At 33.8% G+C, this 27,823-nt stretch overlaps 3 protein-coding genes across 5 annotated transcripts in view; 2 read left to right on the forward strand and 1 right to left on the reverse strand.

Moving 5' to 3' along the window:
* Positions 1-859: 859 nt before the first annotated feature.
* Positions 860-4,804, reverse strand: LOC123680454 (transcription factor Adf-1-like). The gene is made up of 2 exons (XM_045618363.1): positions 4,551-4,804; positions 860-1,605 (listed from the first exon to the last, which is right to left on the reverse strand). Exons 1-2 carry the CDS (start codon positions 4,681-4,683, stop codon positions 935-937), a joined length of 804 nt encoding a protein of 267 aa, XP_045474319.1. The 5' UTR covers positions 4,684-4,804; the 3' UTR covers positions 860-934.
* A 1,436-nt stretch (positions 4,805-6,240) lies between these two features.
* On the forward strand, positions 6,241-10,692 carry LOC123680455 (REPTOR-binding partner). The gene is made up of 4 exons (XM_045618364.1): positions 6,241-6,397; positions 9,598-9,685; positions 10,274-10,395; positions 10,455-10,692. The coding sequence occupies exons 1-4, from the start codon at positions 6,353-6,355 to the stop codon at positions 10,548-10,550; spliced, it is 351 nt and encodes a 116-aa protein (XP_045474320.1). The 5' UTR covers positions 6,241-6,352; the 3' UTR covers positions 10,551-10,692.
* A 687-nt stretch (positions 10,693-11,379) lies between these two features.
* LOC123680457 overlaps positions 11,380-27,823 on the forward strand; it is a 79,157-nt gene continuing 62,713 nt past the window's right edge. For all 3 annotated transcript variants that reach the window (XM_045618365.1, XM_045618366.1, XM_045618367.1), the window contains exons 1-2: positions 11,380-11,622; positions 11,708-13,489. In XM_045618365.1, coding sequence (XP_045474321.1) covers positions 11,837-13,489 — 1,653 coding nt within the window. In that variant the 5' untranslated portion in view covers positions 11,380-11,622; positions 11,708-11,836. The remainder of the gene's footprint in view (positions 11,623-11,707; positions 13,490-27,823) is intronic.

The following is a 27,823-nucleotide window of genomic DNA, read 5'->3' on the forward strand; positions in this document are numbered from 1 at the left end:
GGTTCCAACAAGACGACGCAACTTGTCACACAGCTCGTGCCACAATCGATTTATTGAAAGACACGTTTGTTGACCGCCTGATTTCACGTTTTGGACCTGTGTATTGGCCTCCAAGATCTTGTGATTTAACACCGCTAGACTACTTTCCGTGGGGCTATGTAAAGTCATTGGTCTATGCGGAAAAGCCACAAACCCTTGACCATTTGGAAGACAACATTCGCCGTGCTATTGCCGATATACGGCCGCAAATGTTGGAAAAAGTCATCGAAAATTGGACGTCCACATTGGACTACATCCGAGCCAGCCGTGGCGGTCATATGCCAGAAATCATATTTAAAATGTAATGCCACAAGATTATCTTGCGGATAAATAAAATTCATGTCAATCGAATAATCCATCGTTGTTTTATTGCAATTTAAAGTTCTATAGCTCTAAAAGAAACACCCTTTATAAAGGTTTATAAGACTGCGGTTTGCGCCAAAAATGTACAGGGTGTTTATCAGAAGATCATGAACTTGGACAACTCAAATTCACCAAAACACAAGATTTTCGAATTAGAACCAATATTTGTTATCATTTCAGTCAATTCTACGTATAAGAAGAGGGGAAGTTACTTGAGCAAATCCTATACCTAAAATGAAAATAAATGAGTTATCCGAGGAAGAACGAATAACTTCCAATGAGGAAAACTCGCAATTTCTAACTGTATGGAGTAATCTGTGACTTTCGAAAACAGAGAAAGAAACTAAAATTCGAAGTTTTCATATCTAAATTTGACATTTCACGAATTGTATTGGTGTTACCAAGATATGCAAGTGAATCACTCATCTGTACCATTAATTTGGTAGAAATAAAAAGGTTTTTCATTCCTAATATACTGTATTTTTATAAAGTTTTTGTACATTAATTCAGACGCAATAAAGTCTACTTGCCGCTAATCACTATTTACAAACATTGGTTCCTGCTTTTGAGCTTCATACGATGCAGGCGAACCTACATCTTCTAAAGAAGTGCACAAATCCCTATTCAACAGTTCAATCTCCATTTCGGATATAACAGTGAATACTTTCGCTTTTGCCAGCGCCCTTTCTCTTGGTGGAAATGATTGCACTGTCGTGGCAATGCTTTCGAAAAATTGCTGAATATCATTGGTCTTCGCTTTATTCTCCAAAATAAGCTTCATAAGAGACGTTGAAGACGTGTCTCTGACGGCATATCTTGTATAAGGTTTCTGCCTGATTCTTGTTCTCTTCAATCCCGATGTGGCTTGTGGAGAAGATCCACTTTGTGAGGTTGGATGCTGGGTCACAGGTGTTTCCTTCGGAAGTATGTATGTTTGTGGAGCTGTATATGGGGTAACTGGCCTCCCTGGATTTTCTTCACCGGAGCTATTTTCTCCTGCACTGTCTTCGTTTTCATTCGATGCTTCAGAGCAGACAGTGGGTCTAAGTTTCAGAAAAGGATTTAGAAATGACATTTCGTCCTCGAACCTCCATTTTCTTGTGAGTTTGTTGTCTAGCATATTTGGCGGAGTCTCTAGGTGTTTTTTTAAGGCACGTCGGTATGCATCTCGTAGTGAAGCCCATATTTTCTTGCAGTCTTTCTCTGTAATAAATGGAAAACAATTATCATCTTAGGTTTTTCTGTTCGTGAATGGTAGAACAGGAATGGATACTAATCGTCCACTCAGCAAAATTATCTACACACATTGTCAAAAGTCTTGGCCCCCCTAGGTTTCTCAAGAAATAAACAATCTATGTACTGGAAATGAGATGAATATTTTCCTCTATTTCAAGTGCAATGTATATAGAAATATTTGTTTGTTACTCTTTGCCTCATGAAAAATTCGATGTCTCGGCATGTTCCACGGAATATTCCCAATATTACAACTCTCATTATTCGCTGAAAACTGATTAACTTCGAATACATCTGTATTCTCCAGAAGAAGAAACATTTTTTGCTGGTCTATTGTTTTCAATGAAGTGATAAGATAGTGAAGATTCCACACACGAAAAATTATGTTACATTCAACAAGTTGAGGGGGGAGACTGAGACTTTTGACGATATATGTAACGATGAGTGTGTATTAACACCAGTAACTGAATATTTGATCTTTTGTGAAAAAACACTGCGAATTTTACAAAAATAGTTCACTTTTTCTTTCTGCACTAAAGAATAATCCAAATCCAAATATTATCCACTAAAGACAGACCTATGAAATGAAATTGAAAGAGCTTTTGAGAGACAGTCCATTCTTACTTTATTGGCACCTTTCAACACCTTCCAAATATCGATTAATTTCAGTCACGCATATGCGGCACTCCTGAATATTATTAGGTGAAATAAAAAGAAAACTATTATTTTCCTGATAGATGGCTTTAGTTATCTGTATCTCGCGTTGTATAAAGCCGATGAGATTTCGTACTACAAAAACTTTTCTGACAGTTCAGTGATTAGTTGACTCAGTTTAGCAAAGAGGAAAAACGCTATATTTTAGTTTTTCTTCGAAAAAGGAAAAAATGCAAGACAGACTGCTGAAAATGTGAATAGTGTTTATCGTCCTGATATTGTAACGCGCAGTTTTGGTTTCGTCGATTCCGTTCCAGTAATTTCGATGTCAAATATATGCATCACGCACTGGAAGTCCAATTGTCGAAAATGTCGATGAAACCATGGATATTGTCAAATCCGACCGTCATGTAAGCACTGTTTCGATTGCTCAAGAGCTAGGAATTGCACAAAAAAACCATTTGCATAATATTGGTCTCAAGAAGAAACTCGATGTATGGGACCACACGAGTTAACGCAAAAAAACCTCATGGACCGAATCGCTGCTGAATCGCAACAAAATCGACCCATTTTGGAAGCGGTTGGTGACTGGTGTTGAAAAGTGAGTCGCATAAAAAACGATACGGAAATCAAGTGAAAGGGGGTCCCTTCAAATGTCGCCGCTTTAATCCTGTGGTTTAACACCTTCAGACTTTTTGCTTTGGAGTCAGGTCTATGCCAATCTACACAATTGATTCAAGACCTTAAAGATGGAATTCATGAAGTTATCAAGGACATACAGCAGCAAATGTGCGAAATGACCATGGAAAATTTCATGAAAAGGATATGGTGCTGCAACCGTAGCCGTGGCGGCCATTTGGCTGATATCGTTTTCCATCTTTAATGGTATACTTTTCTCTTTACAATAAAATAAACATCCATTGATTTCTAAAATACTCGTTTTTGTTTAATATCACAATGAAACCTCTTGTTGGAAAACCCTTCATAACCTACCTCTCAAGCAATTTCTAAATTGGGTAAATCTCTGCACCCCTTTACAGTTTATGAGTTTATTATCACTTTCAAAATTAGTACTTTTATTGTACTACGAGTTCGTCTTTGGCTGAGGTTTATTATTTTCCTTTATCTATCCGTTTTCTCGGCATCGCCCTTTATTTGCCAACTGTGGTTTATATATTCGTCATCGGTATACACTTGCCCGTTGTTTTCGGTCTTTTATCTTCTCGACACAAAATTTCAATATGTAGTTATCAAAGAACTGAACTGAGTAATTCGCATCGAAAATTTGTCTGGCTGTGTTTTACAATTTATAATGTTTCATTCAAATTGCAATTTATTTGTGAAGAAATCAGTTTTGAATTGACTATGTCTACAGGCTGTTCCTTAATTGGAGATACTAATGAAAATAACAGATTTCTCGGGTCATTTCAAGAAAAAAGTCCCATAACATGAATCCTCAAACGCTTTATTTTTGAGATACAGGTGTTAAAGTTCAAGTTTTTCTCTCATAGCCCCCCCAGAATTATTTTTTGTGAGCCACTGGTAGATTAGAAAAATTTAAAAAGAAACTCCGGTTCAGTACTACACTTTTTGTTTGTTGCAGTTTTTTCGTATCTGCAATCGATTTCGAGAAAAAAATTCAAACATCTCTCTATTGTAATTCTCTGGAAAATCCAAATTATTATAAAGATCCAGTTAGGTAGCTGTGATAAATAAATAAATTATAAGTTTTGGTATTTATTTACTAACTCTGTAGCGAAGATTAATAAATATTCGATAAACTGGTTAAGCATCACAAAAAAGTAGGAATACCAGAAACACCCTGTATCTCGAAAACAACGCGTTTGCGGGATCATGTTTTTGGGCCATTTTATCTTTAAAATTATCCAAGGAATTTCTCATTTTTCTTCGTAACTCCAATTCAGGAACACCCAGTATAAGATAAGAACAATCGAATTGGTAATAAAAAAAATTATTTCGAGTAATTTGGTTCAGACTTCGTTATCAAACCTATTTTTCTTACATCATAGATATGAGTAAACAATGTCGTCAAAAATTTTTTTTCGATTGCCCCCCCATGAAAAAAAAAAGATCTACGCCCTTGATCATATCCTCATTTCAATATTAGTGAACTGCAAACGATTTTCGGGGTTTCCACATGTTCTTCTAATGCTCGCGTTTACTCTGCCTGCAATGTTCCGCTACTGATGATACTGATTATAGATAATAAATGATCAATAATGCAATGAACATTTTCTTACTTGGAAACCGAAGTTGTTTCGATATTTCCTTCCACGCCTCATCTTTGCGCTGACCATCACTGTATCTTCGATCACTCACGTCATAAAGAAAAGAATAGCTTCTAACTAATTCTATTAATTTTTCATGGTCCATTTTTGCTAATTCCCAAGAGAATTACACCAAATAACAAGTTGAGTTTCTTGTAGTCATTGGAATTCAACTACATATTAACGTAACCGTACCGACACATAACCTAACAGACTGACACAGACATACAGTGTTGCCGATCTCTACAAAGCAATATCGGTAGATTCGGATGAGAAATCAGCAGATCCAGACTAAAACCGTTTTTCGCTATTCAATGTTTAAATAATAACTCGGCTCAATAGTAGAACAATTTTTGACAATGACAAACACCAGAAATATCCAGAATAAAACAAAACATTGCTAGGTAAAATACAAAAATTAAAATCTAAAGAAATATTATGAAGTATATTTTGCGAGAAAAAAGTCTTCTGTTTTTTTGAAAACAGGAAGTTCAAATGGAGAAACAATTGATGAGAAATAGTCTTTAGACCTTGTCATTTTGAGAATCAAAAAAAATTTTTTTTGGAAAAACGGTTTTTCCTCAATGACTTTCCCTGCCTTGGGTCGATAGTTTTTCCGATAACATGTTTGGATAACCCGTGAAATATACTGTCATTGTGATGGTCACTTATCAATATTGCTCAAAGGATAAGCCACAAACTCCAGTGACCCTCTTACGTGAAACACCCTGTACATTAATATTTTTAATTCCAGTTGCTTCAGTGGTTTCAAATCTTGTAGAATTTTGATTTTCGCTATGAATTCATTTATTACACTCGATAACTAGTATAATCATTCCGATAATCAACACTAATGCTACAGAATCTAGCTAAGTTGGTCCGGGGATTCCCCGAATCCGCATACTAATCTGTGATTTATGTGGACACAGCAAATTTATTTTTTCATTAATTTCTGGTTAGGAATCCATTATTGAAAGAATACGATGAAGTTCGGGGTAATTCTAAAAATCGGTAGAATTTTTTCAGATTTCGGTAGATCTGCAAAAATATCTGTAAGTTCGGCAACACTGCAGACATACGCTGGCATTGAGCGAATATCCTTCGTCTGCTTTGGCGCAATCCTGATCGGTGCTGGCTCGTGTCTGTCTGTACCGTTTTCTAATATGGATCATTCAGCATTTTCCATTCAAGTTTGCTATCCCTAAATACATCGTCATGACATGCCGGTTTAAACTTTTTGGTTACGTGCTGATATATATGAATCGAAGAATTAACTGCATGAAACTCGAGAAATCAAATTTAAAAACATTCATACTCCTAATGCAGTATTCATGATTTCATAATTATATTCCTAATTCCTATTATATAATACCTACTCCCTTCTTGTAAGAGTTATAACATTCATTTGAAATATCTTATTCCTTCGGCTTTTCTTTGAATTTTCACTACTATGAACTGAATTCGGAGCCAAGAAGTCCAGAACACATTGGTTTGTTTAGTAAATTTAATGAAGCGCATCCGCCAATTTCAACTCTGCGGTCGAAGAAAATTAATTATATCAGATACCGTCCTCTTACGGTGGAAGCTCTAAGCATATAAATAGGATTTCAGCGTATCATGATCGCGTTCTGCGCATATTCTGGTGGAAGATCTGACGTAACATTCAATGACCTTGCATATGTTTGTAAACACACAAAAAGAAAAGACACGTTGAATTGTATTTTCTTCGAAGTGTTACCTTTTTCTTGACCAAATATTGAGATCTAGTGATAAAAATGGATTTTCAAGAAATGGCAGTGATCGAGGAACAACCTTCATTGGTAATTAATAACTGACACTTAATATATTCTATTAAATTAGAAAATTAGGTTTTTGAATGGAAAGTGTGCTTATTGTCTGTTTATTTTTCATCGTTTTGAATGGCTGACTGATGTTTTCGCACTAATATTTTCCTGCTTTCTAATGAATTCGGTTTTTTGAAGAATTACTAATAATGATTCAAGAGTACAATAATTCTGCTTCGATAACAATATTAATTGATATTCGTTTTATCAGTGGGGCACGTTTGGGTTGAAATTCTTGTTTATTGGCGCTTGCGCTCGTGTCAGTATTTATTGTTCATGAATGAAAAGTAGTGAGTTATTGAAATTCTTTTTTGAAGTTCTACTGCATTTATCAGTTTCAAATTGTCCTCAAATGGTTACCGAAAGGATGTAACGTTGTAAGTTGAAATATTTTTCGACTAGCAATATAAAATTAGGTTATCCTTTTATCGTAGCGCATCCACCAGAATGTGGCTTAGTAAGATGACATTAGTTACAATTATTATTGAATTTCAAAATATTCTCCTAATAATAAATTGACCTTACCTTCTAATTCTTCTTCATATATGTTTTTGAATTTTCTAGGATTGTTTGTTATCGACTGTTTTATAGTTCTGGTCTTGTTTTATCGAAAACACATCCGTTACTATTTACGATTTTGGTCTTCGAACGCGAATAATAAAATTACTCGCACTTCGAATATTATCATTTATTATTATGGTCAGATTATGGTAGTCCTTTCCTTATTCTTTGCTCGTCTCGTATAGTGGCTGTTCGGTCGATCATTTCTCATCCAACTGCGCAATACATCGAATCTACAACGCAACGATGTCATATTTACACGGTGATACCTTCTACGCTCTTGGCTGTAGCCTGTAGCTTTCTTTGCTAGGTATATAATAGTTTAAACTACGCATTTTTCTGTGTGAAACAGTGAACGGTAAGTCGAGAAACATGTAGTTAATATTTTTCAATAATTAATGTTGAGTTTTTTAACAAAAAGCATACTTCATCAATCGACTTTACTGCATAGTAACACGGTAAACATTGCTATAAATATTTTGATAAATGCAGTCTTTCGATATTTGTTTTGGTTTCTGTTTCGATAAGTTGAATATGAACTATTTTTTGTGTTAACGGAAACTGATTCACTGATGCATACTGCACTTTTTTGTTATAATGCATGGAATCTACGTTTACTTTTGTTTTGCAATATATATGTCAAGGAGTACGTATCATTACTCATAATGCGTAGAATTTCTGATTCCGAATATTTTTACTACTTCGCTAATTCCTCCAATTATTTCAGTAATTATAACACACTCATTTTATTCAAATCTATATTAGGTACACATTTTCAATTTTTTTTGTAACATGTGAGGTAGATTATTTTATCGGCAACATTAATAGTCTCTATGTACGAATTAATTATATTTCATGAATTTCCTAGTGCAATATTTAAATATATCGCACAAAAATCTTTCAACAAGAAATATATTCTTGTAGTCATTTAAGATTTATTATTGAATTTTAAATTGAATTCTTTGAAAAGGAAAAATTATTTTCAACATACGATCTACATTATGGAACTATTTTTTTTTAGTTTTATTTCTTAAATGTTTTTGAGAAAGTTCCACCGATATACGCAATTCAAAATTTTATATCTTAATATAGTATAATATAAGGTGGCTTGTACAATTTTACCACCCATTTTTTTTAGCGATGAAGACCAATAATAATTTGAAGACATATTCAAAAAAAAATCCAACGGTCTCACAAAACTGAGTTTATAATTGTACACTAACCAAAAAAATTAATTATACCCACTTTCGTACAGCGTAGGAGATCCATCATTACAGATCCTTATATTAATTATTAAAGACTTGCCCAGATTTCAATTATATTTACATAGGTCGGAATGAACATTCCTTTGAAACAAGAAACAAATGCATATATATTCTCGATGTAATGTAAATTATTAAAACGGCTCTTCGTTCTCTTCATTAGGCTGGTCATAAATACTGTATCTAGAATAAAAAAGCAGTGAATAAATAAGTTGTAGCTAAAGTACCCACTCTCTAGGCAACGTAATATTTATTTCTGTTTAACGCCGTCTTGACAACTAGGTATTTTGTCATTTACAGAAACTAAAACCCTTTAAGTATAAAAGGATTCAGTTAAATCTGCTGTAACACTTCACATTGCACTTTTCAACTAAACTACGTTGCACGAAAAATATTCAGAATTGAAAAGTGCGGAGTTTAAAAAGTAAAGGCAACATTGCTTAACGCATATATTTGTTCAACAATATTATTTTCACTTTGAAAATTCGACAAAAGCATTTGTAAAAATGATCAATTTTGACTGTGAAAATTTCGTTAACCGTATTTTGAACCATTCAAGTCTTTATTACAGAAAAGCTCCTATAATTCCCAAGAGAAGTTCTGCACAGACAGTGTCGAGAATTTTTGATTCGAGTTTTGGATTATTTTCATTTCAATTATCATATTCTCATAAAAGACATTTGATTAATTTCACTTTACATACTCGTACATCATGAATTAAGATAAGAACATCCCAAATAACGCAAAAATGACTGAATTTAGAATCATGATTAAGTTGAAACAATATTTTTCCACGCAAAATTCAATTCAATAGTGAAAAAACAGGGTTCTTATTTGAAGAACATAAGTTATGGTCCGAATTTCTACACAATATTTTGAATACCCTGCGATTATATTGCAAGAAAATTTCACATTAACCTACTATGAGAATGTGGAAACAATTCAAAGTATATCGAGAATAAGCTAATGACTAAAATACTGACTACGCATATTTCTACTTTTCTCAGTTTTAGTAGAAGAGCTTAACATTTTTCTCTCAATTTAACACTTCAAGGCAACTGTATCAGTTGCTGATGACATAAAAAAGAATTCAGCTCTAATAATGAAATTGTTTCCTGAAAATGTGCTCAAAAAATATTTTAATCATCAGATTATTTCCATACTTTGAATTTGGATAACATTTTTATGTTTCATTGATCAATTCCTGGTACTTTTTGACTTACTACTAACACAGCATATCATGGAAAATGAAATTTGTTTTTCCAAAAACCGGAAATATGTCACATTTTGTGGAATTTCTTGCCTTTTGTATGTAATATAATTTAATAATCTGAATAATCTGTTTTCTTACAGGAAGGTCCTATTCGTAAGGAATCAGGAAAGAGGGGACGTAAGCCAGGAAGAAAATCAGGAGATAAAGTGGACATGAGAGCGAAGTTAGGTTTGTATGTTGATTTTCTATAAATTTTATATAATTGAACATATCATGTTTTTCCAAGACCCATTTTTTTTGTATGTATATTGAAATTGACTGATTGCTTATAAGAAACTGAATAACTCTTGATTTTTCATTGTAAATATACAAATTTCTTTGAAAAATGTAGAGAAGACCTCTGATTTTTATCACATTGAAATTTTTTTCATGTTTCTCAAATAAAACATTAGTATCCAATATTATTTTATTAATCTGTATATTAACACCTAACTACCCTCAAGTTTCCAAAATGAGAGAATTAAAGATGAATGGATGAATGTTAAAAATTAAAATACTAAGTGTTTGAATAAACCTGGAAATAAGGACTGAGATCATTCGCAAACAACTATCCCCTCCTTTTTTATATGCTCAATAGATGAAATAATGTATTCTTATTTATACTTGAATTTGTACTCATCCTAAAGTGAGTTTGATAGCTTTAACTCTCAATAGCTCAATTACCAGCTAAATTAGAATATTCTGAGGATAAATCAATCAAGCATGATGGTCAATAATATTGTGGAAAAATTAAAATTAATTTATTAAAACTTTCAGAACGAAGTAGGCAGAGTGCAAGAGAATGCAGAGCAAGAAAGAAACTTAGATATCAGTATCTAGAAGAACTAGTTGCAGACAGAGAAAAAGCAGTGTTTGCATTGCGAAAGGAATTTGAAAGAGTATGTTTTGGCGATGTTTGACATTTTGAGAGAAATTCTTGATAATTATTCGATTTCAGTATGTTTCTTGGGGCAAAGAAATAGATGAAGGGAGGATCCCTGATGGTTTACAAGACGTTCTTGAAGAATTTGGTATCCTTAAACAAGAACAGTGAAACTAATTGTGATAATTTATATATAAGATTTTTTGGTGAAAATGATGTATTCTTAATCCTAATGATGATATGGTACCAGTTATTTTTTATTATATGTTAAAATGTTTATATTTATTAAATTAAAATTGAAAAATGTTTTAAATTATGTCATAATTTCATATAAAAAACAAGTTTTTCAATTAATGCTCAAATTTTCTGTAGACCTCCTCCACCTGATGAGGTAGAAGTTGTTGGGGAAGAAGAATATTAAACTATTTTTTTTATTTCAAACCCTTCAAGATATACAGTTATTGAAAAAAGAAATAGCAGTTATTTGTCTTGTTTAAATTAAATGTGTAAATTATTAGATCTTGCATCGATTTTATACGAGTGTTTACCTTTGAGAACTCAATATCAATGTTTGATTTATTATTTTCTAGAATTAGCCCTTTAGAAACTGTACATTGAAAACAAATCTAGCGATTAAAATTTCAAATTTACGCTTTCAGTTCTAATAGAATATCAAATTAAAATAAACAGCAATCTATATTTTACACAACAATATAATTTTTTGAAACTCGTTCTTCTAATAAGGCGCTATATACGATGTTTGTATTTTGAGCCACGACTGATCAATTCGATCCCAGGCCCAATGCTTTCAGTCCGTCCGGCTGTAAGCAGGATAATTTTGGGAAAGAAAAACCTAGAGTCGTGTATTGTGAGTTGCAGAGATTTGATAATGTCAGGCAACTTTTAATACACATCTATTCATTGTGTGAAGCATACCTTCTGTCATTCATAACGTTTTTTCTGTGTTCTTTCCATTCATTCGTTTAAAAAAAATAGGACCTACTACTAGCACAATATACGATTCTCGTTCTCGAGTCCGTTCGTTATGCTCGGATGTAAACTTCGGCTGTTCTCTGTTTATGGTATTGAAAGTTGTTGATTGTGTTGGTGGTATTAAACTGGAGTGTTACTCTAAATAAAAAGGATAACACTCGACATTGTTTGTTTGACATTTGAACCAATTATGGAAATGGAATTAAGAGAATGAAAATATCCTCTTTATATATCATAAATTTTAGTTGTGGTGAGTAATTTGCTATTTTGACGATGGCGTAGTTCATTGGCTTCAAATACATCAATTCAATTCTAATTGGAAAATATTCTTTCAGTGCAATAAGATTATTACACTATTCAAGTGGTTGAAGGACTGCCACCTGTTACTTCAGCTAACAGTTTAATCAACAGTTTCCTGTGCAATAAAGCGGGTTGCATTATGTACAAATGCGAGACACTTCACAATGTATAGGCCTCCTGAAAACACGAACAGGGTGAAATCAATAAAATCAAAGTTTGAAAATATAGAAAATTCTAATGGTACCAAAGAAAATCTAGGCTTTAGAAATGGAACTAGGGATAACGTAATTATCTCAAAAAGTGACTCAAAGACAGAGTGTAGTGTTGTACCTTTAAATCTCCAAAGACAGTTAAGTGATCCAAGCAAAAGAAATATAAAACGTACACCCGCTTTCAGGTTGGATAAAAATTCTGATAAAGTTGCGTTTCAACGTTCCAGTGTTTTAAACAAAAGCCAAGACCTCAAACACATCATTAAACCTGTGAGTACTACGAAAATTAAAGATTGTGATAAAATTCTTAATACCAGTGAAGTGCTTTGTGTTAAGAAAAGTGTGCCTTCTCTCTTGAAAGACAATAAACCAATTTTGTTGAAATCAAAAAGCTCAATGGATTTCAATGTATTGAGGAATAAGTTCAATTCAGCAAACTCTGATAGTAGTAGCAGTGACAGTAAAGAATCATGCCAAAGAAATGATAAATTAGTGAAAAATGTATCAGCTTTATATACAGAACCTATTCCTAAGTCTTTAAGAATGAAAACTTGCGATAAGACTGTCCCAAAACCAATATATTCAAACTTGGAAGAAGTTTCATGTGAAAAAAAGCCTTCTGATATTAGTGATATACACAAAGTTAGTACTTTGAAAATAATTGATAAGCAAGAAATAAGCAATAAAAATATTGTTAATACTTCAAGAAGAAATTCATTGAGTAATAAAGTCAATGTTTTACCTACTAAATCGGACTGTGCAGAAAAAAATGAAAAAAGTGATGCACTGAATAAAAATGACAAAGATGAATTGACCTCAGCTTTAAAAAAATTGGACACATTACTAAAGATGACAAAAACCAATAGCTTGAAGAAAGCACAAATATCGAAACCTATTAAACAAGAGCTTGAAATGACAGATACCTTGAAAAATGCTCTCAAAAAACCTTTACCAACTGGTCCAGCCCCTAAAAAACCACCTAGAACCTTTGCTCATTGCTTACAAGATTCAAATGTAGCTGATACTAAGGGAGGAAGTTTTGATAATTTTGAAAAGAACATATCTTTCCTGCATGTTACAAAAAATGTAGATAGTGAAGTTAGAGAACCTTTATGTTTGAAAGATAAATCAAATTTTAAAAGGAATGATCCCAAATATATGCTCAACAAATTAGAATCTGCTTTGCGGAATAACAAATTGAAAACTAGGAGATCTGCGAAAACTGATGTTTCAACTACATCTGGGGAAGATAGTGATGATAGTCTATTGAAAAACAGTTTGAATACAAGTGCAACCAGCAAAAAAAGAACTCTTCCTTCTGTACCTGATAATTTACCCTTGAATACTTCATCCCCTACTTCAAACAACTTATTAGTTCAAGCGTTGAATTTCAATTGTTTGAATGGCAATAACTGTGTGTCTTCTCCTTACAATAAATTGGAAGAGTCTAAATCTTCCTTTTTTGTAAGTGTTAATAATGAAGAACCTGTGTATGCTGAGCCCTGGCAGTTTGAAGAAATTTTTAAACAAAATAATGGTTCGAGGCAAAGGAGTGTATCCAGTGACAGAAACATAAAAAACAACCGGAACAGCTTATATTATTGGGTGAGTCATATATTTGTTTTCTATAAAATATATTGAAAATATTATCTACTTTTTTGGTTCATTATATTATAATAAACTTTTGGAATTTTGTAATGGAAGATATCAATATTCCTTCTACTGAATGGAACTGAATTAAAAATTTAAATAAAAAATTCATTGATCTGTCACCTACAAATTTTCACAGGAACTGGAGATTAAGGTTTTTCACAAGATAATATTTTCAGAAAAAGTTGCTGTTTTAATTTGAGTGTTACCTTTACAATGTTTTTTTGTATTTCATTGTATTTTTGTGTTTTCGTTCTCCGAACATATTGCTCTGTCATTTCGTGACGGCGTCTGTTATTTTCAATTTTTTTTCAAATCTGACGGTTTTTCATTTTTTTAAATTGATAAGTATTGTCTTTGAATTTTCTAGTTCTGGTTACGGGGTTTTTAAGAAATTTTGCACGAAGTTTGAAATTGTTTTTTTTACAACCAAATGCGACTTTCAAGATCGGAATCTACCCTAAAATTTCAAGATTTTCAGATTTTTCGTGTTTACGGACAACCGAAAAATTACATTGTGACAAATGACCTAAAAAAAAGACTCATTTTCCAAAGTAGTTGCCTCGGTAGTTGCATAAATAACTATTCTGAAAGACAGTACATAGAACATCTGATATTCAAAATAAGCTCGAGAATAAGTGATGATAATATGTTCATTTTATTAGTTTATAATCAGGCCTTCGTAAATAATTATTGCATGCTAGAACTCTGAGGGACGATATTTATTTTTAGATTCCTTTTAATGAGTGGAGATATTCCAGTTAATAAAAGAAATAATGATCCTTTGTACATGAAATCTGCAGTGTTTTCAATTTCACTCAAGCATTTTAATTCTTGGCTACCTCATATCAGCTTTGAATATTTGTTCATCCTATGATAACAAATTTTTAGTATTAGATATAATTCTTTCGTGTATTGCTTTTTGTACAGAGCTTGTCAATAATTGACTTTTAAGCCCAAGGTCAAGAGTTTATGCTCCTGCCCAGGAAAAGTTAGTGCAGAAGGCATTGCTATTCTCCACGAGTTCAAAATTCAAAGACCAGCCAGGAAGTGGCTAGTTTTTGAATAAACGGGTAGTAGAATGAGCATTCTCTACGAGTATTATACGTTATTTTCTCTAGTCCACTGGATTTTTATCGAAATTAATTGAATATTTTCATAAATATCGTTTAGTGATTTTTACCTTGAAAAATTTGGATTGAAAGAACAGTTTTCGGTAACACCAATTTGAAAGATTATATGTAGATATATCTGTGGCAGGAGAGTTCCGAGTACCAACATATAATAATAAAATATGACCATGAGATCTGTGGGAATCTGAGATATTCTCGCACGATTTTGTTCTAAAAGATGTGGCAGAATGAACGTATTAGCCATGATAAAATTAGATGAGGAATTGGATTAGATTGTTGAACTGTTTGTTCTGACCGAGGTTCTGACGGTGATTGCAATTTTATAATAGATTTTTAGGTGTTTGTGTCATTTTATTATTTTATCTTAGTTTTTATACATTCAATAGAGTGTTAATGTTAATTTCCAATATCCTCTGTACTCCGTACTAATCTTTATTCGACTAATTGAACTTCATAAAGCCTAAATAATCAAATATATAGACGGAACCTTGGCTTAGTCCAAATTGATCGCCTGATTTCAATGGTAATAACCCTGTAAATTGAATTCAACAGGATGAATTCTATTTTAATGAGCCAAATTGAGTATCAATTATTTGGTATTAAAAAAAATTCAGAAATTTTTTTATGAATGTTACAGCTTATTTATACAGTGTGAAAAAAAACGTGTTCTTGTACCAATTTATTGACACCCTGTGGAACAGTTCGGATAATTTATAGAGTGTACGGTCAGTTTATTGCAAAGATCATCCTTTTCGCAATCTTTCAGTTTTCATTTCACTTTGATATCTTGGTTTCTTTTGTAGATACACGTATTCAAATAAAAGACTGGAATTTTATGAGCACGTCAAGCTCTAGGCCGTTATATCAAGAGCAGCACGTACCGAACTATTAGTTATTAAAAACTGAGCTCTAAATAATCAACGTTACTTGCAAGACGTTCTTCTGGAAGCTGTAGTTCTCTATGCTCCATTTATTGGAGATGACTTGATTTGAATGCACGACAATGCATGTGGCATGCAAATATTGTTAACCAATATATGGATGAGGTTGATATCCAACGATTAGAATGGCCTGCATGTAGCCCGGATCTGAATCCGATTGAACATCTCTGGGATGAAATTCTAAGAAACATTCGTTGTCGTTCTATAATATCGAAAACATTCGCCAAGCTGGGTTTTGCGTTGTAATCTGAATGTGACGCAAATTCTCAAGATCGTATTATTCGTCTTATCAATTCGATGCCTCAGCGATTGCGTGCAATTGTTTCCGCTAAGGATGGGCATAAGAAATATTGAAATGATGCCCAATCATTTTTTATTTTTGTTTCAAATTTCTGTTGAATATTAAAACAATACCAATTAGGTATTCATCAAGCCAAGTAGCTTGACATTTTAACCAACTACTTGACTCGAAAATCAAGCTCGTGAAAAATTACATACTTGAGCTTGACTTGACTTGATTTTAGATATTTATTGTTTGACTTGATATTAAGCGACTTGATATTACTTGAGCTTGATATGTACGCGTCGCACGGCATATATTCCTGCAATCTCATGCGCGCTTAGACTAAATAAGGGGATTCCTCGAGCGCCGAGAGACTGAAGCGTTCGCCAGTGTGACTTTATTAGTAGTTTTCTCACATTTCTATGAAATCTATTGGTAGATTTCAGAAATATCTTTCAAAACTTGGCCAAAATGGCCAAGGATTTGCTATCAACGCCAGCATCTTCAGCTCCTGTTGAAAGACAATTTTCCAAAGCTTTTCTTACAGTTACAAAAACCCGCAATAGGTTAGGCGACAAATCTATAAGATGCCTCATGTGTCTTAGATCCTGGATGGAAAATTATGAAATCTAACAAAGTCTGGAGTTTTCTCAATGTTAAGAAACTTTGTTGTTTTATTATTTTCTATTTTGTTATGATTTATAGTGATTTAATTTATGTTTCTATTTCAAAAAAGTTGATATTTTCGGTTCTTTTATACAATATGTTTGATAAATAGAAGTGTTTTTTGTAGGGTTCCTTCTCATTTCAATATTTTTCTTATTGATGTGACACTACACAATAAAACTGCCAAAAATCAAGTAGTTTGATATGATTCAAGTACTTGATAAATAAATATTTGACTCAAGCTCAAGCCAAGTAGCTTGAAAATCAAGCCAATCCGTGAATCCCTAAAACAATTCCAGGCCTGTATCTTCGAAAGAAATCAAGCACGAAATCAAGATATCAGGGTGAAATAAATCTGAAAGATGGCGAAGAGGATGGTCTTTGTAATACACTGAGCGTATATTCTACACATTTTCCGAACTGCTCCTCAGAGTGTCAAGAAATTGGACTTCAAGTACACGTTTTTTTCATCATGTATAAATAAGCTATCAATTTTTCTGGAGTTCGTTTAGATACCAATTAATTTATATTCTTATTCGGCGTTGAAACAATTGAAATCGATAAAAAATTACGAATGTTCTTGGTCAACGAACTTCTTCAAAATTTTAGGTGGCCGAGTTTTTTGCCGGTGAGTGTGTGTAGAAGAACCCTTCGATATCTGAAAAATCAGAATATCCCAAAAATGGTAAGTTTTGATCATGTGAAACTTCGAACAAACTTGGGTACATTTATTCCATGCAATCTGAAAATTCAATAAAAAACAGGGTGTTCCATAAGAAAAACCATTTGTTGTGTACCCTGTGTATTTCCAAACAATGGACTAGTTTAGTGATGTTGATAATACTATATTTGACACGATAGAATTAAAATATAGAGCAAAACTGATAAATCAGTGAAAAAATTTTGAAAATCCACAATAAATGACTGAGAAATAGATTATTTAAATTGACGTATTTTAGCGCGGAACGTCTTTGGTCTCCGACTCGTCTGTGACGTCACGCCACTTGCCTGTGATCGCTACACCATAAATTACGTTTAAATACTTAGCCGCGCCAAGGCTCTCGCGCCGTTTGTAGTTGTACAGTGTAGTTTTAACTCGAGTTTTGTTTTTATGTCACCATAATGGAAGAAGGCTTCGTGAAAGGACAAAGTTATTTTTACTCAATAACTTATTTCAAACTAACTTACACCCTAGTATTTTTATTATCAGAAATAGTCAGCTAATACTGATAGGTACTTACATCAAAATGATCTTCACACACATATGAAGTAGTTTTAGGTCCAATCAAGTCACGCCTCATTAATTTGCACCACTTCTTCCTTTGATTCATGTCATTTGGTACATGAAAAAACAATTTATTGGGGTTTTTAATTGTCGTGCTTGCACACATAGGCACAATACAATATTTGTAGGATTTTTTTGATTTCAGCCATCGTGTAACGAACAAAACACGACACGAACGGCACAAGTGATTGTACACCAATGAATTCGTAAGCACTCTGCGAATACCAGTCGCCTCGTGTAAGTGGCGTGACGTCACACACTAGACTATGAAATTATTCTTTCAAGCGCAACTTCAAAGTCCCATAACTTTTTCATTTCTAGAGATATTTCAATGATTCTTCCACATTTTTGTTTCATTTTACTTGAATTTTTAGAATCGTTCCTTAACAAAAAAATGAAAACTAGTCCATTGAAGAATGTAGTTCCGATGGAGCCCAACTCCAATGTCAAAAAAAAAATCGAAAATTTCAGCGCTTAACCGAGTCAATGGTGGAACAACCTGTATATAGTACCATTTTCAGGCTTCCAGTTTCCACCCTGATAAAATTTTATCTTAGAATAGTCCGACCAGAGCGCCATATCTCATTACAATGGCCTGCTTGCAACGTATCAATATCGAATATGAGTAATATCTTTTAATCTCTACACACGGCAAGTGCGAACAGCTTCTAGAAAGGAAGAACAACTTCATATTCAGAGAAATCAAACCTGTTTCGTAATTTTTGCGACTAGAGATATCAGTCTATTGACTTCTCGCTCCTCATCTTTCGCTTGATTTTAATTAGCATAAACGATTCTACTCGGCTCGTATGCAATCGAGAAAAGATAAAATTAACAAATAAGTTCGATGTTGGAATGGTATCTTGTTTTACGCTTTCTCATTCTGAGATATTCTCAATGGAGCATGGAGATCTCGTTTTTATAATTTTATAGATATAAATAAAATAAAAAATGAGATCAATTTTATATCATAATGGCCTAAAACCCGTATCACACTAGTCCCTTTTCTTGTTTATTTTCAAGCCCGAAGATGTGTGCTTGAGACAAGTATGAAACTCAACCGAACTTTTCCCAAATGCAGGTCAACCAATACAATTTTTTATTTGTTTAACACGACAAATACAAACATATCGGGCATTGCGAGCAGATTATGCTTAACATAATCGTCCATCTAGGCGTACAATTGGTAGGACAAAGACTGGATCTGTTACTGATGTCTTAAAGCCCATACATTATAAAAAATGCTCTCTCGACCGAAAATATCACTGCTGCGAGTGAAAGTGTTGAAGAAAAACCAAATACATCCATTCCTCGGCGCGCACAACATTTGGGCCTCTCTTACGGCACGCTATGGTGTGTTTTTCATCTGGATATGCATCTCCATCCTTATAAGGTCCATTTGGCTCAAGAACTGAAGCCAGCTGACCATGGAATTCGTAGAATATATGCTAATTGGGCGTTCGAAATACGATTTTTCGCATTGAATTCTCTTCAGCGACGAAGCACATTTTTCACTCGGTGGCTATGAAAATCCTCATCAACTGCTGAGAGACCATTACATCTGCACAAAGCCACTGTATGGTGGAGTGATTGGCCTGTAGTCTGTACTTCTTTGAAAATAATAAAGAAGGTCTCAATTCCTAACGATGTAGCCAAATGATTACCGATTTTTTTACCCGTTTTGGCTTCATTACAAGAAAAATTCCCAGGGTGCGTAATTTCTTGTTTCGGCGATCTGAATTGGCCATCAAGATTTTGTGATTTATGGCCTTTGGATTTTTTTGAATGCGAAGAATCGTGTTCATACCTATAATCCTCAGACTATTGACGATATGAAAACCAATATCTGTCAAGTTATTGGTGAGATATTGCCCGAAATGTGCAGGCGTATCATCTAAAATTACCTCACAAGGATCGAGTCCTGTAAGAGATCACGCGGAGGATATTAAACTGATGTTGTATTCCAGTTATATCATAGTAAAAAGAATCCTTATACTATGGTTATATGTATAAAGCGATATATTAGGTTTAGTAAAAAGAAATCCATTATTTTTTCAATGGATGGCTTTAGTTATCTGTATCTAGATGACGTTAGATAGATGAAATTTCGTACTATAAAAACTTTTTTGACAGTTTTGTGATTAATTGTCTCATTTTAGTTTGAGTTTGAGATGAACCCTAGTAAAGAGAAAATATGCTATATTTCATCAGAGCCGGACCGTGGGCGTGGCGAAGGTGACATTTGCCACGGGCGCAAACGACCTAGGGGCGCAAAATGTGAAATATGATATATTCCATTTTATAAATAAGGGGTTGTCCATTAATCACGTGATCTTTTTTTAGCATTTTTTAACCCCCCCTCCCCCATTGGTGATACGTAGTGAGGTTCAAGACCACCCCCCCTCCCCCTTCTCAACATCACGTGTATTTTTAGTACCTACAACGAATCTTAAAATTTTCTGAATATTATCTTAATATAAATACAGGTATAAACTATAATCTTTCTTCTGAAATTAAGGACCATAATAAAAATGTCTACACTAGGTTGCAAGTTTTTTTTGATTGCCATAACAATAATAATAAACGAAGAGTGTAATCATAGGAAAAACATGTATTGTACTAGTATACGAATATATTTAATGTAGTCAAGGTCACTACACGCCGCGCCGTGCCGCTTAATATTTGTTTAAAAATCGCGCGTTTGACGAAAAAATAAATACACGTGATATCTTACTTCACCCCCCCCCTCCCCCTTGTGATATTTTCGTGATTTTTATCAAACCCCTCCTCCCCCTTTCAAGCATCACGTGATTAATGGACAACCCCTAAAGAGTGACTACAAGCTCTATATTTCAGAGTGCCGTATTTACCAGTTTACAATTTACTAAAACGGAACAAAATCCTAGAAAATGATACATGGCTCGAAAAACGACAAACCCCCCTCCCCACCGACATGTTGAAGATATCAAAATTAATTAAAACGAAAAAGGGGCCAGCTGGAGAGCAGATTAACTGTCGACCAACCTTCGCACAGCCGCAGTCGATAACCTTCGTATATTTTCGTTCCTACGATACGTCACGAAAATATACGAATGCACCACGCATTCGTCTAGACCTCTGACTTTGCAGGCTAGACGCTTTTGGTGCTGTTGTTAAGCATGCGCAGTGGTTTGTTTTATTAATTATCACCGATTATCGAACGACTCTATTGAACTTCTTGAAGTGTTTATAAAGACCGATTGTATTTACAGTGAAAGTGAACAGTTATTTTATAATATTTGGGAACCGAATTCAAGTTAACAGGAGTATATATTCGTAAGTAAATAGTCATGAGATTTTCTATTTTCTATCAATTTTAACCATGCATTATGGACTCCACAATTTAACAAATTTTATTCGAGTATCTTATTCAACATATTACTTCAGATCGTTTACTTTGAAACTTATTTGTTTTCAGAATCTCGAATATATATTATTTATGGAATTTGTAAAAAGTGAATGAAATTATCACTCTCAGTTTAATTCATTTGTAATCTGAAATCTGAATTACTCTACGTAGTCCAGTCAATTTGTACTCACATCACATGTCCTCTTCAAGGGAAAGTTATGGGGTAATGTAAATGCAGAAGTAGTTGATATTATTTAAAAAGAAAAACAGAAGTCTTTTTTTATAATATGTAAATAAAAGCAAATGTTCTTGATTTTTTGTTTTTTATATGGTTAAATATATATTATAAATATTATTATGGTTATGTCAAGCCTTTTTATTGGCTTTATTTTCTTGAACCAGTGGCATATATAGAGAACGAGTTTGATATTTTTGCTATACCATGTACAGGGTGGGCAAATTTCGATGTTTTAGCACTACATCTTTTAAACCAGATGAGATAGACAAAATCTGATACCCCATTCTCGGTTTATTTTTCTGAGAAACTAATAAAAATAGTATTCATTTTTGGCCAACTTTTTTGTTTTCGAGTTATAAGGGAAAATTGTAAAAATGGCGATATCGAAAAACATTTATATCTCCGCTAATACTTATGAAAGAGCTCTGAAATTAATACATCATACAGGCACTTTTTTACGTAGAATCCAGTGGCGTGCTTGTCTTTTCAAAAGGGTTTTTAATTACGAAGTTATGACCCGAAGTTATGTTTTTTTGAATGGGAACACTAGATTTCTTTACCATTTTTTGAAAGCTTAATTTTCCCTGAATTCAAAAATATATAACATCGTACGGTTTGTATTAATATAAATAATACAAAATGATCAAAAACCTTTTTTTCATCTAAGAGTCTCAATATTTCTATGATTTGAAATGTTGATGGGCACGGAAAAATTAAGTATCGTATCATTACCACAGTCTTCTTCTCGAAATGAAGAAACTACTTGAAGGAGAGTGTGGTAATGATACGTTGCTTAATTTTTTTGTGCTCATCAACATTTGAAACCATAGAAATATTGAGACACTTAGGCGAGAAAAGTTTCTGACCATTTTCTATTATTTATATTGATACAAATAATACGATGTTATAGATTTTTGAAATCAGGAAAAATTAAGCTTTCAAAAAATGGCACAGAAATCTAGTGTTCCCATTTGAAAAAACATAACTTTTGGTCATAGCTTCGTAATTAAAATTTCCTTTTAAAAGATGAACACGCCACTGGATTCTACGTAAAAAAGTGCCTGTATAATGTTCTAATTTCAGAGCTCTATCATCAGTATTAACGGAGATATAAATTATTATCGATATCGCCATTTTTCCAATTTTCGCTTATAACTCGAAAACAAAATGAGGTAGCTTTGGCCACCTTCTTTACTTCTTTACTACTAAGAAGAGTAGTATTCATTTTTGAATGAATACTAGATTACTAGATTTCATAGTCGTCTTCGATAAAGGCGAAAATACAAGCTAGGTGGCTGCAAATGTAGATTTAGTGTATGGTCCTGATACTATAACAGCCAATTATGCGCAATTTTGGTTTCGTAGATTCTGTAATTTCAATGTCATTGATTGGAAGACCAATTGTCGAAGATGTCGGTAAAATCATGGACATTATCGAGTCCGACTGTCATGTTAACACTGTTTTGATTGCCCAAGAGCTTAAGATTGCACAACAAAACAGTTTGGAACCATTTGCATAAGGCGAATGGTCTCAATAAGAAGCTCGATATATGGATACCACACGAGTTAACCCAAAAAACCTCATGGACCGAATTTCCATCTGCGAATCGCTGCTGAATCGCAACAAAATCGAGCCATTTTTAAAGCGCTTGGTAACTGGTGATGAAAAGTGGATCACTTACGACAACGTCAAGCGAAAACGGTCGTAGTCGAAACACGGTGAGCCGGTGGAAACGGTGGTAAAGCTAGGATTGAGGGCCAGGAAGGTTTTGTTGCGTGTTTGGTGGGATTGGCAGGGGATTATCTACTTGAGCTGCTCCCTTACGGCACAACTGTTAATTCGGAACTGTGCTGTCAACAATTGGATCGTCTGAAGGAAGCAATCGCAAAGATTGGATATAGGAATTTTGTTTCATCCGGACAACGCGAGGCCACACTCATCGATAGTGACTAGGGATTCATCAAGCCAAGTAGTTGATATTACTTGAGCTTGATATGCACGCATCGCACGGCATTTATTTCTGCAATCTCGTGCGCGCTTAGACTAAATATGGGGATTCCTCAAGCACCGAGACACTGAAGCATTCGCCAGTGTGACTTTATTAGTAGTTTTCTCACATTTCTATGAAATCTATTGGTAGATTTTGGTAGTTTCAGAAATATATTTCTAAACTTGGCTAAAACGGTCAAGGATTTTTTATCAACGCCAGCATCTTCAGCTCCTGTTGAAAGACAATTTTCTAGAGCGGCTCTTACAGTTGCGAAATCCGCAATAGGTTAGGCGACAAATCTATAAGATGCCTCAAGTGTCTTTGATCCTAGATGGAAAATTATGAAATCACACAAAGCCTGGAAGTTTCGCAATATTAAGAAACTCTATTTATTATTTTGTTATGTTTTATAGTGATTTTATTTATGTTTCTATTTGAAAAAAGTTTATATTTTCGGTTTTTTTTATACAATAAGTTTAATAAATAAATGTGTTTTTTGCAAGGTTCCTTCTCATTTCAAACTTTTTTTTGTCTGTGAGGCTACACAATAAACTAAAAATTAAGTAGCTTGATATGATTCAAGTACTTGATGAATATAGACTTGAAATTGAAAAACTACTAACATGATTTGAAATCAAGTCAAGCTCAAACCAAGTAGCTTGAAAATCAAGCCAAGCTGTGAATCCCAAATATGGACTCGCCAGAAGCTCTATGAGCTTGGGTGGGAGATTCTTATGAATCCACCTTTTAGTCCAGACATCCGGAAATAAAAATTTGATCAATATTCGAAATAAAAGTGTGTTTTATTCACGTTTACTTTCGTAACCATAAAATGTATAATCCTTTATTACCTACTGCTTTTGTCATTCAGCTATATTTCCGTCAACTTTCAATGACGATCAAAATACTCGCTGATGGATATTTTTCCACGAATCGCTGATTCACGTAATGTTTTTCAACAATATCGTTCAACCTGTCGCTCTCGGAACTGTATCACACGTATAACATTCGATGTATAGGTGCCTAATTATATAGGAGCCAAGTTAAAGGTCAATCGTTAAAACACCTATGCTGATTCATTTACTGTTATTCTCGGCGGCTCGAATGTCCGACGTCTTGCATGATGAATGTTCGGATTCCGAGTTCCGACAGGAAATGGAGTCAACTGTTGAGGGAAGATCGCAAGATCGTGGTTGAATTTTCAATGTGAGGATGAGCGCCGGAGTTCATTGTTTGACGTTTCCCATAGGAACAGGTATTTCCTGTTCGGCGGATTTGCGTACGAACTAGATGCTGCGGGTCGCTTCGCTTCTTCGGCGGGTTCCATCATCGGCTGTCGGTTTTATTATGACTGAGGGAATTTCAGGGTCAAGAGATTTTTGCGCGTTTGTTCTAGACATAGAGTAAAAAACATGGATAGAAGGAGTATACGCAATTTTTACATGTCCCCAACATGGTTAGATTACGTTGTCGGATTGTGATATATTTTCAAATTCGCAATTTTACTATATCGTTATGATTGTATATTTGATTGAATGTAATAAATTTTTTCGGCAACCGTCCGGGAAGTGCTCACTTCCCTGAAGCTTTTTCTCTGAGAAAGTAGCATTTCCCGGCCTAGTCCGGAAAGTACGCACTTCCCGGACTAGGCCGGAAAAGAATCACGTCGTTCGTGTCATTGTGAATACGAAAATCTTGGTAGGTATATTTTAATAAATGCAGTTGATCATTACCATAGCAACCGAGAAAATGGCTGACAGTTCATATGGAATTAATTGTCAACATTTTGCATGTTTTTTATCGCAATCGCAATAAAATATGGACAGCAGCAGCGATAGTGTTATTCTACACGGTTGCCGAAAAAATATTGTACGCAACACGCACGAAAATGGTTTTTTTGGACTCACAGTCTATTTGTCTATTCGTCCAAAAAAACCCTATTTTCCGGACTTGTTACGTAAATTACTATATTTGAGTGATTCCAGATCAAATATTCAAGTTTGAATATTTGGAATCCGATATTTTTCCTAATTGTCGAATTTATAATAAGCAGAATATTTATTGTTTTATGTATCTACCTGCTGAAATCCAAGGTTTGGCACCTTTTGCTCTCCTAGTGTCATCGGTTGTTTCACGTCGTTTGGGGCGCTTGAAGTTTGTTTTCTGAATTTCTGATATATTTAGGTTTTTATTTCCATATATTTTGAGTTAATATGAAATGTTGATTCACTATATGGGACATAATAAGTGCGTTCTTTGTGGATAAACTAGCGAATTGAGTGAAATATCGTATCACTGATATGTTTTCATTTCTGCGCGCTTAATGTAAAATTTGTTAGTTCATGTTGGGGACAAAATTTGCTTACTGAAAATGACATATGCTCCCTCTATATATATTTATTACTCTGAGGTTCTAGAGAAATAGCTAGCAGAAACATTTTTTTATGCCATTACTTTAGGCTCAACTATTGGAATTTTTTTTTGAATCCAGGTTTCTGATAGAGTTTTTCCGTTAAACTAGAAGAACATAACCATAAAGAAGCTTCTCTTAATTCACTCACATAGTAATTTTAGGCCTCGTTTTCAGCTGTATTCTGACTAATTCATCACCATAATACGAAATTTTTTGCCCTGTACTGGCAGTACTAAATGCAAATCGAATGTATATGAAAAATCTGATTGCATCATAATTTTTAGCTCTTTTTATAGGCTCACATTCGATCCCAGTGCCATTATTAGGTACTTATTTTTTTTTTCTAATTTAGGGTTGTGCTAGCTTTACCATTATGTGAATCTCCATTTATGGCAAATGAAGAGGATGTTTTTTAAAAATGTAAATTCGAAAATTTGGTGGCGAATTCAAACGTGAACTGAAAATTATGGTGTAATTAGATTGCATACAAAAATCGATTAGCTTTTTGATTCTGCCAACTTAACGTTAAACTAGCCAGAACCCACGACTTCTTCCGCAATTGAAGAGCAAAATATTTTTAAATAGGGAAATAAATTGGTAAGAACAAATAAAACTTTGTCCTTTCCTTTCATATTATTCGCATTATCGTATCCCTGTCATCTCATATTTTAGAGACATTTTTTCTAGTTCGCTATTTCACTTTTTTTCGAAATTTTTTGAAAATCACCTTTAGCCGTTTATCCGGAAGGAAAGAATCATAATCTACAAATCTGCTTATAAGTATCATTTTTTCATACGTGATTTAAATCGTAGGATTCGTAAGTATTACCCAGTGTCGAAAAAATGCTTGAAATATAAAAAATTAATTAATTTAATGTTCTCAAATTCAAAGGAGACCTGAAAAAGTGAAAATATAATAACACTCACTGTGTATATGCCTTAATCTATTATGTGTATGAAATGAAAACACTTCGAAATTTGATTTGATTTGATTTGATTTCTTTAGGTTGATAAGATGGAAATGACTAAATGAAATTGTTTATCCAATATCTTGTATACCCCCAGGACACAACATTCTGATTGGAGAATTATAAGCAGTGCCGACGCCAGCTTTCAAAAACGGGGGTGGCCAAGGGGTGGCCGGATTTTTTTTGGGGGGGCCAAAGTAAAGCGAAATTATAGTTCTGCCTCGAGTTCTGCTAATCTTGTAATAATTTTAGCCTCAGTATGTCAAATTTTAGGGGGGGGGGCAGCAGTATTTCAGGGGGGGCCCGCCCCCCCTCCCCCCGGAGCCCCCTAGCGTCGCCACTGATTATAAGATCATCTTCGTAGAATGATGGAATCACGAATGGAGATAGGCAATTTCTACTTCTCCTTACGGATGCCATGAAAAAAAGAACTATTCAAAAATTAAATTAATTTTTATTTACAGTTTGTACACATCAACATATTTTGATATAATTTCATTTAGAACACATTTTGCAAAACTTTTTACATTATTTACAAAGGAAAAATGATCTTCACTGTTCAACATTTTCAATATCAAATACACAACCAAAAAGTTTCATTAATATAGGATATGGATGTACCTCAGAATTAACGAACATACTATAAATCATTATTCTGCCAACCATCTCGCAAACTATGTAGACCAGTGGAATTTAAATCATCATGTTCAAATTTTTAAAAAAAAATATATCTCCAACAATTGCGATTCGAATTATTCTTTTCACTTTCATTTGTATGAGGTTAATAAATAAATTCCACAATAATTTTTTTTCATAAAATTTAGTTGCTAAAAGAATCGCACTCAAATTGGGTTTAAATTCGGAAGAACTTTCTTTCGTCGGTGTACGACTGAGAATTGACGTTCTTCACTTTTTTGCATGAGTCATAAAAAATTTGTTAAAATCTAGTGAATTAAATGATGCCTCTGAATCTCTACGTCTTT

The sequence above is a fragment of the Harmonia axyridis genome, chromosome 5 (genome assembly GCF_914767665.1).
Source record: "Harmonia axyridis chromosome 5, icHarAxyr1.1, whole genome shotgun sequence".
NCBI classification, from domain to species: Eukaryota; Metazoa; Arthropoda; class Insecta; order Coleoptera; family Coccinellidae; genus Harmonia; species Harmonia axyridis.

Coding starts and splice junctions, on each gene's coding strand:
- LOC123680454 (XM_045618363.1), bottom strand. CDS start 4,683: ATGGACCATGAAAAATTAATAGAATTAGTTAGAAGCTATTCTTTTCTT. Junction 1,606..4,550: donor GAAACAACTTCGGTTTCCAA/GTAAGAAAATGT, acceptor CATTTATTACAG/AGAAAGACTGCAAGAAAATA.
- LOC123680455 (XM_045618364.1), top strand. CDS start 6,353: ATGGATTTTCAAGAAATGGCAGTGATCGAGGAACAACCTTCATTG. Junction 6,398..9,597: donor TCGAGGAACAACCTTCATTG/GTAATTAATAAC, acceptor GTTTTCTTACAG/GAAGGTCCTATTCGTAAGGA. Junction 10,396..10,454: donor TGCGAAAGGAATTTGAAAGA/GTATGTTTTGGC, acceptor ATTCGATTTCAG/TATGTTTCTTGGGGCAAAGA.